General features: G+C 46.7%; 1 protein-coding gene across 1 annotated transcript in view; it reads right to left on the bottom strand.

Annotated features, from left to right (window-relative positions):
* Positions 1-14056, bottom strand: part of LOC122927864 (armadillo repeat-containing protein 10-like) — a 90019-nt gene that overhangs the window by 29652 nt on the left and 46311 nt on the right. The window contains exon 2 of the mRNA XM_044280158.1: positions 7064-7218. Coding sequence (XP_044136093.1) covers positions 7064-7218 — 155 coding nt within the window. The remainder of the gene's footprint in view (positions 1-7063; positions 7219-14056) is intronic.

Raw genomic sequence — 14056 nt, 5'->3', positions numbered from 1 at the left:
CCTGGGGCTACCTGAGAGGGCGGAAGGCTCAGACCCGGCCACTTTTCTGGAACTCTGGTTCAAAGCGCAGTTCCCAGACGCGCCATTTTCTGGCGCCTACGCAGTTGAGCGAGCTCACCGGGTCCCTGCCAGACCTCCTCCCCCTGGGGCTCCCCCTAGGCCCCTGCTGGCGCGGATGCTCAATTGGAAAGACAGAGACCTGATCTTGGGACAAGCAAGAAACAAGCGGGATATTAAACATGACGGCGCAAACATATCGCTGTTTCCTGATTTCTCAGCGGAGCTGCAATAGAAGAGGGCCACCTTCATCTCTATCAAGCGGCGCCTCCGTGACATGAACCTGCAGTACTCCATGGCCTACCCGGCGCGCCTCAGGGTGATAGACGGCCAGAAAACGGTCTTTTTTGTGGACCCTAAAGAGGCGGAGGAGTAGATCTCAAAGAGGCCAAGTCGTCCGGATCCGCGCTGAGGACTACTTGTATTGGGACAACTACAGCTTTCCTGAGTGGTAACGTTGTTTATGTGGGCATCTAAGACTCTGGTATCATCACTTTTTGGAATTGCCCCATGTTTTCTGTACAGCTGCAGCAAAGTGGTATGCAGGACATCCCTATGCAATCGCTACTGTAACTGTGGTTGTCCTTTTCGCCTCCTTTGTTATTATCCTGATGTCTGATTCCCTCCCCCCCCCCCCCCCCATCCTCCCTCTCCTCCCCTGTGCCCCCTTCCCCCCTTATACTCTTGATTTTTGTTATTTGTTATGGCCAGAGATGTCTCCTTGATCTGGGGTTGAGCGGATACCTGCATAGGTTTTCCATCATATTACACTATGCAGGTCCCCGATACATCAGCCACGAGACGGAGTGACATGGACGTCACCGACTATAGAGTCTCTCACTCATTTGTTATATTGTTATTAAGTTGTAGATGGTTCATACTGTTAAAGGCATGGTATATGAGGCATGATGTGGTATCACGCGGGGTGTGCATGAGAGGGTTGGAGATGGGTGGTCATGATTCACGCGTAGGGAGAGGGGTGTACTGTGCAGAGATTGGTTCACCTCACCATTATGGCTGATTTCAAAGTGATGTCATGGAATGTGCGGGGGTTGGGCAATCCGAGGAAAAGGATTTCTGTTTTCTCACACGTCAGGCAGTACAGCCCTCATATTTTGGGCCTGCAGGAAACTCATTTAACCCCAGAGACAGGGAACAGGATTAAAAAACCGTGGGTTCAATGGTCAATGAATGCGTACGGATCTACACACTCTAGAGGGGTGGCCTTGCTTGTTCACAGGAACATCAGGTGGGAGGTTCAGCGTTCCGTTGCAGACCCTGAAGGCCAATACATCCTAGTGTACGCTTTCATTAACTGCGCCCCATACGTTGTAATTAATATTTACAACCCCCCCCGGCTACTACGTCCATATTTCAGGTGGTGATGGGCTTTGTCGCGCACTACCCTAATGCCAAATTTATCTGCATGGGCGATTTTAACCTAGTAATGCATGAGGACCTGGACAGGTTCCGCTCAGGGGACAGAGTGGGTAGCTTCGCTCAGGGTGATACCACTTTGGCCAGGATCGCATCTGAATTTGGGTGGCTGGATATGTGGAGATTACGTTTTCCCCTTCAGAAGGAGTACTCTTGCTTCACCCCCGCTAGAGGCGCACTATCCAGAATAGACTATATTTTCGGTAGCGCTGCTGTATACACGGATCTTGGTAGCATTGAGTACGGAGCACAGGGGCCCTCAGATCACGCCCCGGTCTTAGCTCAATTCACTCTATATAACGGCATTAGGCAGAGTGTTAAGATGCGTATTCACCCCTTCTGGTTGTCTTTGCTGTCTTCTAATGATAGAGTTCCTGATCAACTCCAAGTGTTTCTTGCAATGCAGGACGAGATGACGGATGGACTGCTGCTCTGGGAGACGCTGAAAGCCTATCTGAGGGGGTGCCTTAAGTCGTCTATCTCTTATATTAAGAAGGATTCTGCGCGTAAGGAACTAGAACTGCACTCTAGTTGTAAGGCAGCCGAGAACTCCTTTAGGTCTGACCCCACGGATGCGAATAGACAGGATTGGATGCTGAAAGGCAGGATGTATATGGCACATCTTAGGGAAAAGAGCGAGCGCAAGCTGTTCTTCCTGAAGCAACAGAACTTTGAACTGGGTAGTCAGGCTGGCAAGCTGCTGGCTCATGTTGTACGTAATAACAGCATGTCTCCCCCGATAATTAGGATAAAGGACGCGGCTGGGGTGGTGGTGGATTCAGTGGGGGATATCCTGAACAGATTTAAGGGCTTCTATCAGGATCTCTATAGCTCAGCGGCTCAATATTCCGCTCAGGAGTTGAGGGCCTATCTAGATCAGGTCACGCACCCGCAACTCAGCGAGGAGGATAGGTCCTCATTGGAGGCTGACATATCGCTGGAAGAAGTTCAGATAGCCATGTCAGAGCTCCCTACTGGGAAGGCACCAGGGCCCGACGGGATCCCAGTAGAGGTGTACAGGAAATATACTGAGGTTTTGGGGCCAGAGCTTCTTAAACTTTACCAAGTGGCACAGCAGAGGCGTAGACTCCCGGATTCGATGTATGATGCCACTATAGTGGTGATTCTGAAGCCGGACAAGGACCCCTTGGAGTGTGGGTCATATAGACCGATATCACTCCTGAACTTGGATTATAAAATTCTCACGAGACTGATTGCCTCCAGACTGAATAAGGTGATAGCTTCAGTGATACATACGGACCAGTCTGGGTTCATACCGGGACGGTCAACTTCCGATAATATCAGACGGGCGCAGGTCATAGCGCAGGTAGGAGTGGCGAGGGACGAGCGCTGGGCCATGGCATCTCTAGACACCGCCAAGGCTTTTGACTCTGTGGAGTGGGTGTTCCTCTTGGAAGTGTTACGTTGCTTCGGTTTTGGTCCTAGGTTTATTGAATGGGTGGAAATCCTGTATCACCTTCCCAGGGCTAATATACTTGTAAATGGGTCAATTTCTGAGTCCTTCGGACTCCACAGGGGAACTAGACAAGGCTGCCCACCGTCACCACTTTTGTTCGCCATAGCTATTGAGCACCTTGCCTTGAGAATTCGGCAGGACCTGGTCTTTAAAGGAATTGCTATGGGTGACAGAGCGGACAAGGTTGGACTTTATGCGGATGATCTCCTCCTTTTTATGGACGAACCCGAGACGACGCTCCCTAGAGCGATTGATGTAATTGGCGAGTTTGGACGGTTCTCGGGGTTGCATATAAATTGGACGAAATCGGCGCTCATGCCCCTATGGTCGCACACGTGGCCCCCTCAGTACTGTAACCTGCCAGTTGTGGACTCCTTCAAATATTTAGGGGTTATTATCACCAAGGATCCCCAGCTGGCGTACTCCCTGAATGTTGCTCCCCTGGAGGCCCTGTTTATGGATAAATTTAGGACGTGGCGGGCCTTGCCACTATCCATCATGGGAAGACTGAATCTAGTCAAAATGACACTTTTGCCTAAAGGGCTATACCTGTTAGCGCATGCGTGCACCCCGGTACCGCAGGTTTTTTTTACCCGCATCCATTCTTTAGTGACTAAATTTGTGTGGGGGGAGTCCAGACGGAAGCTGTCCCTTCAGGTCCTGCAGAGGCCCAAGCTAGAGGGTGGCGCTGCTTTACCTGATTTCTTCCTTTATTATCTGGCTGGGCAGTTGAAATTTCTGGCCACTTGGGTTCAGCCGCTGGGCCTGCCCAATGCGGAATACTATCTCAGGGAGCACCTAGGCCTATCCTCTATGTGGCCGGTTCTGGAAGGACCGCGTCTCATATCTGCGCGCTTGCTCCCCATCCATAAAATGGCCCATCAGGTGTGGTCAGCTGCCAAGTTGAGGTCGTTCAAAGACATCCCGGATGACATCCCTCTGTGGGATAACCCTATGTTTACCCATTTGAAAGATTTGGAGGGAGCAGGTTGGTGGAGGGCACGGGGGGTCAATAAACTGAGCGACGTCTACACGGGTGGCAGTCTATGTTCTTCCTCCCAGCTGCAAGAGAGGTTTGAGTTGCCTCGCTCCTTCCTGTTTAGATATCTGCAGCTGAGGCATGCGCTGGCGGCACAGTTTGGGACGGGAAGTCGCAAAATTTCTAACTACCCCCTGATAGGAGTCCTTAGGTCGCAGGGTCCGAGAGGTATCATTTCTGCTCTTTACACACACCTGCTTAATAATCGCACTCTGATGAACCCCCTTGCCGTTGAGGGGAAATGGAAGAATTCCATCTCCTCCCTATCGGCAGGTGATTGGAATGAAGCACTGTTGTCTCCTACGCGAGTCTCTCCGTCAGTTACTAATAGACTGATCCAACTGTTTATTCTACACAGAAGCTACCTCACACCCGTCCGGTTGCAAAAGATGGGCAGATTGTCTCATAATAGATGTCACAGGTGTCATCAGGATGGAGCGGACTTCTGGCATCTCATGTGGGACTGCTCGTATTTGAGAGGCTTCTGGGGGGCTGTGGTAGGAGTACTATCCGCATTGGTCCCTAATGCGGTACCGTTGTGCCCTAAGAGCTGCTTACTTGGCATCCTAGATGAGGAGGTTTGGGGTCATCACCATCGGATTTTTCTGAGCGAAACCCTATTCTTTGCCAGGAAGGCCGTTGCTTTGAGGTGGATGGATGATAGAACGCCTACACTGAGTCAGTGGAAAGCTTTGGTCAATCAGGCCGTCAGCTTGGAAAAGGTTGTCTATATTCATAGGAAGTGCCCACAAAAGTTTGACAAGGTTTGGGGTGATTGGTGTGCGTCCCCTTTGACTGTGCATGATGCGTGTATGTACTCAGCTGCCGATGTGTAGTAAAACACCTGCGTATGGAGGCACTTGTCTCCTTTACCCTGTATTCCTTCGTTGTCAACTGACTCAGATACCTCACTGCCGAATTGGGTGTAATGCATTACTGTTCTGTACTGTTGTGCTGACAATCTTTCCCCTGCGTGGGATCGACTCTGGATCTGATTTCTCTCTGCTTATGCCAATGTAACATGCCTTTCTTGTTAAACTTCAATAAAACGAGTTTAAAAAAAAAAACTGAATGCAATGATGTGGAGGTGCCAACTTCTAATATTTTATTCAGAATAGAACATAAATCACGGAACAAAAGTTTAAACTGAGAAAATGTACCATTTTAAAGGGGAAAATATGTTGAATCAGAATTTCATGGTGTCAACAAATCCCCAAAAAGTTGGGACAAGGCCATTTTCACCACTGTGTGGCATCTCCCCTTCTTACAACACTCCACAGACGTCTGGGGACCGAGAAGAACAGTTTCTCAAGTTTAGAAATAGGAATGCTCTCCCATTCTTGTCTAATACAGGCCTCTAACTGTTCAATCGTCTTCGGCCTTTTTTGTTGCACCTTCCTCTTTATGATGCGCCAAATGTTCTCTATAGGTGAAAGATCTGGACTGCAGACTGGCCATTTCAGTACCCGGATCCTTCTCCTACGCAGCCATGATGTTGTGATTGATGCAGAATGTGGTCTGGCATTATCTTGTTGAAAAATGCAGGGTCTTCCCTGAAAGAGATGACGTCTGGATGGGAGCATATGTTGTTCTAGAACCTGAATATATATTTTTCTGCATTGATGGTGCCTTTCCAGACATGCAAGCTGCCCATGCCACACGCACTCATGCAACCCCATACCATCAGAGATGCAGGCTTCTGAACTGAGCGTTGAGAACTTGGGTTGTCCTTGTCCTCTTTGGTCCGGATGACATGGCGTCCGAGATTTCCAAAAAGAACTTTGAATCGTGACTCGTCTGACCACAGAACCGTCTTCCATTTTGCCACACTCCATTTTAAATGATCTCTGGCCCAGTGAAAACGCCTGAACTTGTTGATCTTGCTTAGAAATGGCGGCTTCTTTGCACTGTAGAGTTTCAGCTGGCAATGGCGGATGGCACGGTGGATTGTGTTCACTGACAATGGTTTCTGGAAGTATTCCTGAGCCCATTCTGTGATTTCCTTTACAGTAGCATTCCTGTTTGTGGTGCAGTGTCGTTTAAGGGCCCGGAGATCACGGGCATCCAGTATGGTTTTACTGCCTTGACCCTTACGCACAGAGATTGTTCCAGATTCTCAGAATCTTCGGATGATGTTATGCACAGTTGATGATGATAGATGCAAAGTCTTTGCAATTTTTCGCTGGGTAACACCTTTCTGATATTGCTCCACTATCTTTCTGCGCAACATTGTGGGAATTGGTGATCCTCTACCCATCTTGGCTTCTGAGAGACACTGCCACTCTGAGAAGCTCTTTTTATACCCAATCATGTTGCCAATTGACCTAATTAGTGTTAATTGGTCTTCCAGCTCTTCGTTATGCTCAAATTTACTTTTTCCAGCCTCTTATTGCTACTTGTCCCAACTTTTTGGGGATTTGTTGACACCGTGAAAATTTGAATCAAGGTATTTTTCCTTTAAAATTATACATTTACTTGGATTAAACGTTTGATCTGTCATCTACGTTCTATTACAAATAAAATATTGACATTTGCCATCTCCACATCATTGCATTCAGTTTTTATTCAAAATTTGCTTAGTGGTCCAACTTTTATGGAATCCAGTTTGTAGTATGAACCACAACATAACAGTTTATTGTCGTTTAGATCACTTCATAGGAAAATTACCCAAAGTATGTGGACCCCTAAACATCACATTCATGCTCTTTATTTCATAACACAGGAACGCATCCCCTGCTCTGCGTACCAGGTGTATAGCTGTGCCTGGTATAGTAGCCGAGTTCCATTCTCTTGAATGGGATGAGCTGCAGTACAGGGCACAGCGCTACCACAAGGTATAGCACTGTATGTGTAATACAATATAACAGTGCCACAGAGGCAAAGTCTGGGATTGGAGTCACCCGGTACTGCCTCTGTATACCAATTGCATGGTTTATGAGGGAAAGCGGTGTATAAAAATGTCCGGCACATGTCCTCCAGAGTGGGAAAAAAGCAGAATTTTGACCAGGCGTATACTAGACAGTTCACCACAGAAATAGTCTACTGTTACTAACATGGTTTACGGAAAATGCTGAGATGTTACAGAGAGTGATTAAGATCTGCTCTTGTGCTGAAGCATCCGAGTTGCTTGAGAGAATCTGAAGAAGAGTTTCTAAATGATGTCGTTCCAGATTACTAGCAGACTTCGGAATGGCTTCAGATCGGGATTCTAAGAAAGAGGAAAAATATTCTATATATACACACATCTGCAGAACAGTCAAGAATTCTTCTGTACAGGAAAACATGATCATTTACACATATGTAACAGCAATGACCCTTACAAAATAGATTATGAACCACATAACCATTACAAACCATGCCAGAATATTCAGGGGGATGTGCCAAGTTTAGGCTCTTCCCCCCCCCCCCCCCCCCCCCAAGACAATATAATATTATGTGCATTTTGTTTGAATAAAGAGAGACTTGGTTGATCACTCAAATGTGTCGGTCAATCAATGCTCCATGAGTACTTAATTTATGGGCAATAATGATTTGGAACTCAGCATAACTTAGAGTAAGGGGTCTTTGCCCCCACAATTTCTTTGGCGCCCAAACGTGGGGCTTGACCAGTGAACTCTGACCTTATGGTTTCGCCCGCAACAGGAGGAGACCCGGACTCACGGATACTACAAACAGCGCTGTAAGGTAAGAAGCTTATTCTTACAAAAATATATCTATTTCCTGTGTCTTCACCTGGAAATAGATTGAAGTTTCTCTGACGGTCAAGCCTTTTAAAATGGTAAGAACCTATTTATGCTGAGATATGAAATTTGATTGGTCTTGGACTTGGGAAACGTTTGGTTTGGTTATTGGTGTTGTTATTTACGTACTGGTTGTTGTTTGGATTTTGTATCGTATAACAGAAAATGCCTGTAGAGGAAATAGTGAACCGTGGAGTCCTCTGAGAAAGTGTTAGGAAAACTCTATATTATCTGTAATATAGTTGATACATTAACAGGAGATTAATGGGGAAGTCAATATAAGGAAGCAGATGGATGTTGTTAAAATTTAGTTTCAACTGTAGATATTTCAGACGTCTGGTAGAGAAATTCTTAACACACAGACATGGGCAATAGGCAGAGTATACCTGAGGGGTATAAATTAGCCAAGCACTCTAGCACATAGTTGAAGATGCAGAAGGGAAACAAGACAAGAAAAGTCAGTCAGAGAAGGTGTTACAGAAGGCGGGTATGAAACATGGTAACTTAGAGTCTGAAGTTTGGGAAAGGTTCAAAAGAACACATAGTGGTTGGATGAAGGATCAGGAATGTGAGAAGGTTGTGTAATGGTGGTGTCGGGCAGCAGAGAAAGTGAAGAATGAGAAATGGCCAAATGCAACATTTGGAGGAAATTTGTATTATGACACAAGTGTAAAACATGACAATGACAGTGAGACAGAAAATAAAATATGTCCGCCACCTCCAGCTCCCCCACCGTCATATTCTGGGACGATGGATAGACCAGGCTGGACATGTACAATGTGTGGAAACCAGAATCCTGACTGGACAGAAACTTGTAGAGTATGTGGGGCCTAGACTGCGTACATGACTCTATCCGGTCACCATACGTACCGGATTCACCTCACCAGTGGATGGAGGAGGGGGACCAGGAGACTGGGGAGACAATCAAGCCCCTCAGGCACCACCACCCGGTGGTCAAGTCCAATATGTGCAACAGCACATATGGTCTTACTCCCCATGGAGTCTGATGGACCAAATAGGACTTTTATGTAGAATTCCTGACCCACTGACAAGACCTATGCCTGCCCACTGTATGTTACAACAGATACAAGCCACATATAGGGCAACATGGGCTGACTTAAATGACTTAGTGGCCTTAAAAATGGGAGAATCACCATATAACCCTCTAAAAGAACAGTTACTGCCTGAGAGGGTAAAAACTGACCAGTCCTCATGGTCTGACTGGAGAAAAAAAAAAAAAAAAAAAAGACACATCGGGCATAGAATATTGCAGAATTTTTGGTAAATGGGCCAGGACAAAGGAAGATGACAGTGCCCATAGTTTAAAAGACGATATTCAGGAGACTAAAGAAGACGTAGTGGCATTTGAGTGTAGACTACAGACAGTGTGGACAGACATGGGTTGGGATACCACTGGACCTATGAGACAGAAGTTAATGACATCTGCTTTCATGGAGGGACTGAGACCTGCCCTCCAGACAAAACTGAAGGCATGTAAGCCTGAATGGAGGGTGGCAGCACTACCTCAGTTAGTTGCTGCTGCTAAGGGTTTGGAACTAGACATGTCTACTACCAAATCCTCAAAAATCAATATGGTACAAGGACAACAGAGACCATGGTCTGGTCAACAGGGACAGACAAGACAGAGGAGGTGGTGACTTCAGATGTTACAATTCTGTCAAACCTGGTCACATACGCAGAAATTGCTGGTTAACCCTTCAAGGACAACAGGTGAGCTCACAGAACCAGGGTTCAGTGCACACCCCTGGTCCGGTGACCTCACAAAAGGAGCAACCCCGTGTCTATATGTGTCATGACTCCAGCAGCCTTGGGCTGCCAAATTGAGATACCAGTCCAGGTAGGCAACCAACAGGTTCCTTTCTTAATAGACACAGGGGCAGCCAAGACAGTGATCAATCCTGATAATATTAAGCCATGGCAGATAAGCACACAATGTGTCCCCGGCATCAGGGTTCACAGGGGAAGTGTTCTTCATCCCAGAGACCATACCTATGAAATTAAAGATCAAAAACAGTACAGTTGTTAGTAAAAGAAAATATGCCATTTAATTTGCTGGGTACCGATGTCCTGCAGGCACTGGGGGCTCATATTCACTTTAATGAGGATGGTACCACACATGTAGATATTGACACCCCCCGATGATGTTTTGACCCGGGTTCTAGCTTTACACCTGGAGCCGGACCAAACATCCTGTGTGGTACAATTGAAGCAGGACCTGCAGCCAGTCCCCGACAAATTGTGGGCAAAGGGTAAAACTGATATTAGCAGATTAGATGTCACTCCTTTCATTGTACATTTAAAACCAGGATCTAAACAACCCAGAGTCCATCAGTATCTCTTGAGTCATGCACAAGAACAATCTGTGGTCACTCAGATTGACCAGCATGTTCAAATGGGGGTCCTGGTGGTGACTAATTCTCTCGCCCTCCCCGTTTCCGGTCAAAAAGAAAGCAGCCTGTGACTGATAGGATGGTGCATGACTGTCCCGAACACACACACATTGTTGTCACAGGTCCCTCCGAGAGAATTGTTTTATACTGCGATTGACCTTGCAAATGCATTTTTTCAGTGTCCCGATCCACGTGACATGTCAATATCTTTTTGAATTTGCATTTAAGGGTAAACAGTATACATGGACGGTATTGCCGCAGGGAGCTCAAAACTCACCCACCATATATACTCAAGCCCTCCAATCAGTCCTGACAGGTTGGCGGGTTGTTTTGTTACAATATGTTGATGATCTATTGTTATGTGTTCCTGACTATGACAAAAATGCATCTCTGTCACAGTTGATTTTCCTGGCAGAAAATGGGTGTAAGTCTTCCAAAGACAAGCTGAAGTTTTGCCAATCCTGTGTTACTTTCCTCGGTCACTGTTTGTCAGAAGGTGCCCGGCACCTCACCAAAGAAAGAAAACAGGCTGTGAAGGACATCCCACTCCCTCAGGGCCGAAGCCCCTCAGAATGTTTTTCGAACTGGTGTCCTATTGCAGACCTTGGATCCGGAATGCATCCATGTTGATGCAACCCCTTTATGACTGCTTGGCCTCTGACCCTTTTTCAATCAGCGGCCCTGCAGAGGATTCTTTTTACTCACTTAAATTGGCAATCCTGTAAGCACCGGCACAGGGCATACCAGACTAAGACCAGCCTATTAACCTGTTCTGCTCAAAAGTGAGTGGCCATAGTACCTCAGTCCTGACCCAGAAACATGGGGACAGACAAAGGCCGACTGCCTATTTCACTGCCAGATTAGCTCCAGTCCTCCTGTGTCAGGGCGGTCATGGCAGTTCAGCTGATGGTGGAAAAAAAGTTTCTGAAGCTGTACTTTACTATCCCCTAGTGGTACAAACCCCTCATGACATCCAAGGTATCCTAAGTCAGGGGCAACCAAAGCACATATCTATGGCACGCCAACTACGGTTGCAATGTTCTTTACTCATACCTGAGTCTATTACTTTCAAGAGATGTACTACTCTGAATCCTACAACTCTCCTACCAATTTTGGTTTCAGAAATGGGGGAAGGCGGTCCAGGCCTCCTTTTACAAAAATTACAAGATAGTGATGAACATGATTGTGTCCAATTAATACGACAATAAACTTCTGGCTTTTCACATGTACATGATCAACCCATACCTAATCCTGATTTTGAGCGTTTTTGTAGATGGCAGCAGATACATGGGTGAGGATGGCCGATTTCATACTGGATATGCAGTGGTCATGAAACATGTAGTACTGGCTTCACCACTCCCTCCTCACATGTCAGCACAGGAGGCCGAGTTGAAGGCAATCTATGAAGCATGTAAAATGGCACAAGGTAAACAAGCAACATTTTTTAAAGACGCCAGGTACGGGTTTGGTATTGCACATGAATATGACCCTATTTGGAGAGCCAGGGACTTCCTTACCTCTGCAGGTCAACCTATAAAAGAACAAAGACTCAGTGTTTGAACTAATGAACTCACTACTGCTTCCAGAGGAAGTAGCCATTGTCAAGGCACATACCAGACAACAAACCCGTGAGGCTAGGGGCAACAACAGGGCAGATGGGGCTGCAAAAGAGGCAGCAGTGAAGCCTTGGAAACCCAAGGTAATCCCTGTCGGCGTCCTGGAGCCTCACCACATGTCTGAAGATGTGTTGATTAAACTGTCTGCACAGCCAGATGAAGGAGAAAAGACCTCCTGGACTCAGAGGAGCAGTGCCGAACGGGCAGGGACTCTGGGAAGTGTCAGGAAAAATATACCTACCCAGAGCCCTCTATCCTATGATGGCACAGGAGGCCCACTGGCCCACACACCAAGCAAAGGGTCCTATGGTGAGCATGGTACTGAAGAGATGGGTCGCACCTGGTTTCTCCACTATTGCCAGTAGATTTGTACAAGGCTGTATGATCTGTGCTCGCAACAACCCCAGACAGATAGTTAAGACACCTAAGAAACATACACCTAGGCCATTTTACCCATTCCAGAGACTGCAAATAGACTATATACAGTTACCGAAGATAGGAACATACGAATATATATGCTTGTGTGCGTTGATCTCTTTTCAGGATGGCCGGAGGCTTACCCTGTATCTACTGCAAATGCCAAGAATAGTGCAAAGAAGCTGGTCAGTGAACTTGTGTGCAGGTATGCAGTCCCTGAAGTGATAGAAGCAGACAGAGGAAGCCATTTCACAGGGGAGGTGATGGGAGCATTGGGGGTCACTCAGGCCTTTCACATGGTCCATCACCCATAGTCCAGTGGCCGTGTGGAAAGACTAAACGGCACTATTAAATTAAAAGTCCAGAAGGCTATGAAGGAGACCGGGAAGCCCTGGACTCCTTCTGCTCCACCCCAGGGAAAAGGTCTGGCCTATCCCCATATGAAATCTTGTTTGGTTCTGTACCCAAACTGGGGCTGTATTTTCCTCAACCGTTGCAGCTCCAGACTGACAGCATGGTCAGTTACATGAAAGCCCTCATCCGCAGGTTGGAGCACAATCATAAACAAGTGTTTGCTTCCATTCCAGATCCAGACTCCGTGGAAGGGACCCACCCCCTGGTGCCTGGTGAATGGGTTGTCATAAAAAGGCAAATGAGCCCAGATTTGATGGTCCTTTCGAAGTTTTGTTAAAGACTGACACTGCTGTAAAAGTTAAAAGGAAAACCCAACTGGATACATGCTTCTCATTGCAAGAAAAAAAGTCTTGGAACCACAGGATGAGGGTCCTTCTGTTGGCAGTGGCTCTGACGTTAAGTGTGTCAGCAGTGTTTCATCCACTGAATGATGAATGGAACAATGCTTTGATACGGCACCATCAGTTGCTGTTTGAGGGACTGAATGATCTGTGGTACTGTTCCCCCCTGGAAAGGATCCCAAAGGGAAGAATAGGATTAGCTTGTTTTGAAGTACTTCTGGGCGGTGACAATCCACAGATGTCTCAAAGATGGAGGGTTCATCTTGAATATTTGTATCACTGCTTGTTGTTATAATCTTGCTTGTAATAGCGGTATATTGTATTCTGCCGTGTAATAAAAGACTGCAGACAAAAGTAACTTTTTACCAATTCCGTAGTGAGACAATGGATGAGCTTGGAACCCTGGTTCAACTGACCTTTGAACTTCTTCCGGCAGATGTACATTTCATCCATGAGGTGAAACATCTGGGGTACGTCCGGCCGGATCCTACGGGCTCACCATGGTCTCATATGGGGGAGATGTGAGGGATGAGACTCCATCTTGGTGTCTGCAGCAGCCATTTTACATTGTATGACCTTTTTAAAGGGTTTCTACCACTTCAGTATGACCAAATTAGCTTTCAGACACTAGCGATCTGCTAGTGTCTGATCTCCATAACCATGCAATTCTTAGAGCTTTGTGTGGAGCCGTTTCATTATAAAACTAACTTTTATTCCTATGCAAATGAGCCTCTAGGTGCTATGGGGGCGTCTTTTCAGCACCTAGAGGCACTGTCTACTCACACTGTATGCCCGCCCATCTCGTCTTGAATACCTAGACCGAGCCTCTAGGTGCTGAAAAGACGCCCCCATAGCACCTAGAGCAGTGGTGGCGAACCTATGGCACGGGTGCCAGAGGCGGCACTCAGAGCCCTTTCTGTGGGCACCCGCTTCTTGGAAAAAGTCTATGGTGTACCAATATGCCTTAGACTTTGCCTGCAATTCATCAGCGCAGGGCTCACTATGAACGGCACAGGCAGCGCACTGAATGCAGGCAGGCTATTTTAGCTAAATGATAAAGTACATGGAACATATACTATATTGGACTGTAGTATTAAGGTTAAATTG

The sequence above is a fragment of the Bufo gargarizans genome, chromosome 2 (genome assembly GCF_014858855.1).
Source record: "Bufo gargarizans isolate SCDJY-AF-19 chromosome 2, ASM1485885v1, whole genome shotgun sequence".
In the NCBI taxonomy this organism is placed as follows: Eukaryota; Metazoa; Chordata; class Amphibia; order Anura; family Bufonidae; genus Bufo; species Bufo gargarizans.
This window is presented reverse-complemented; position numbering and strand designations above follow the sequence as displayed.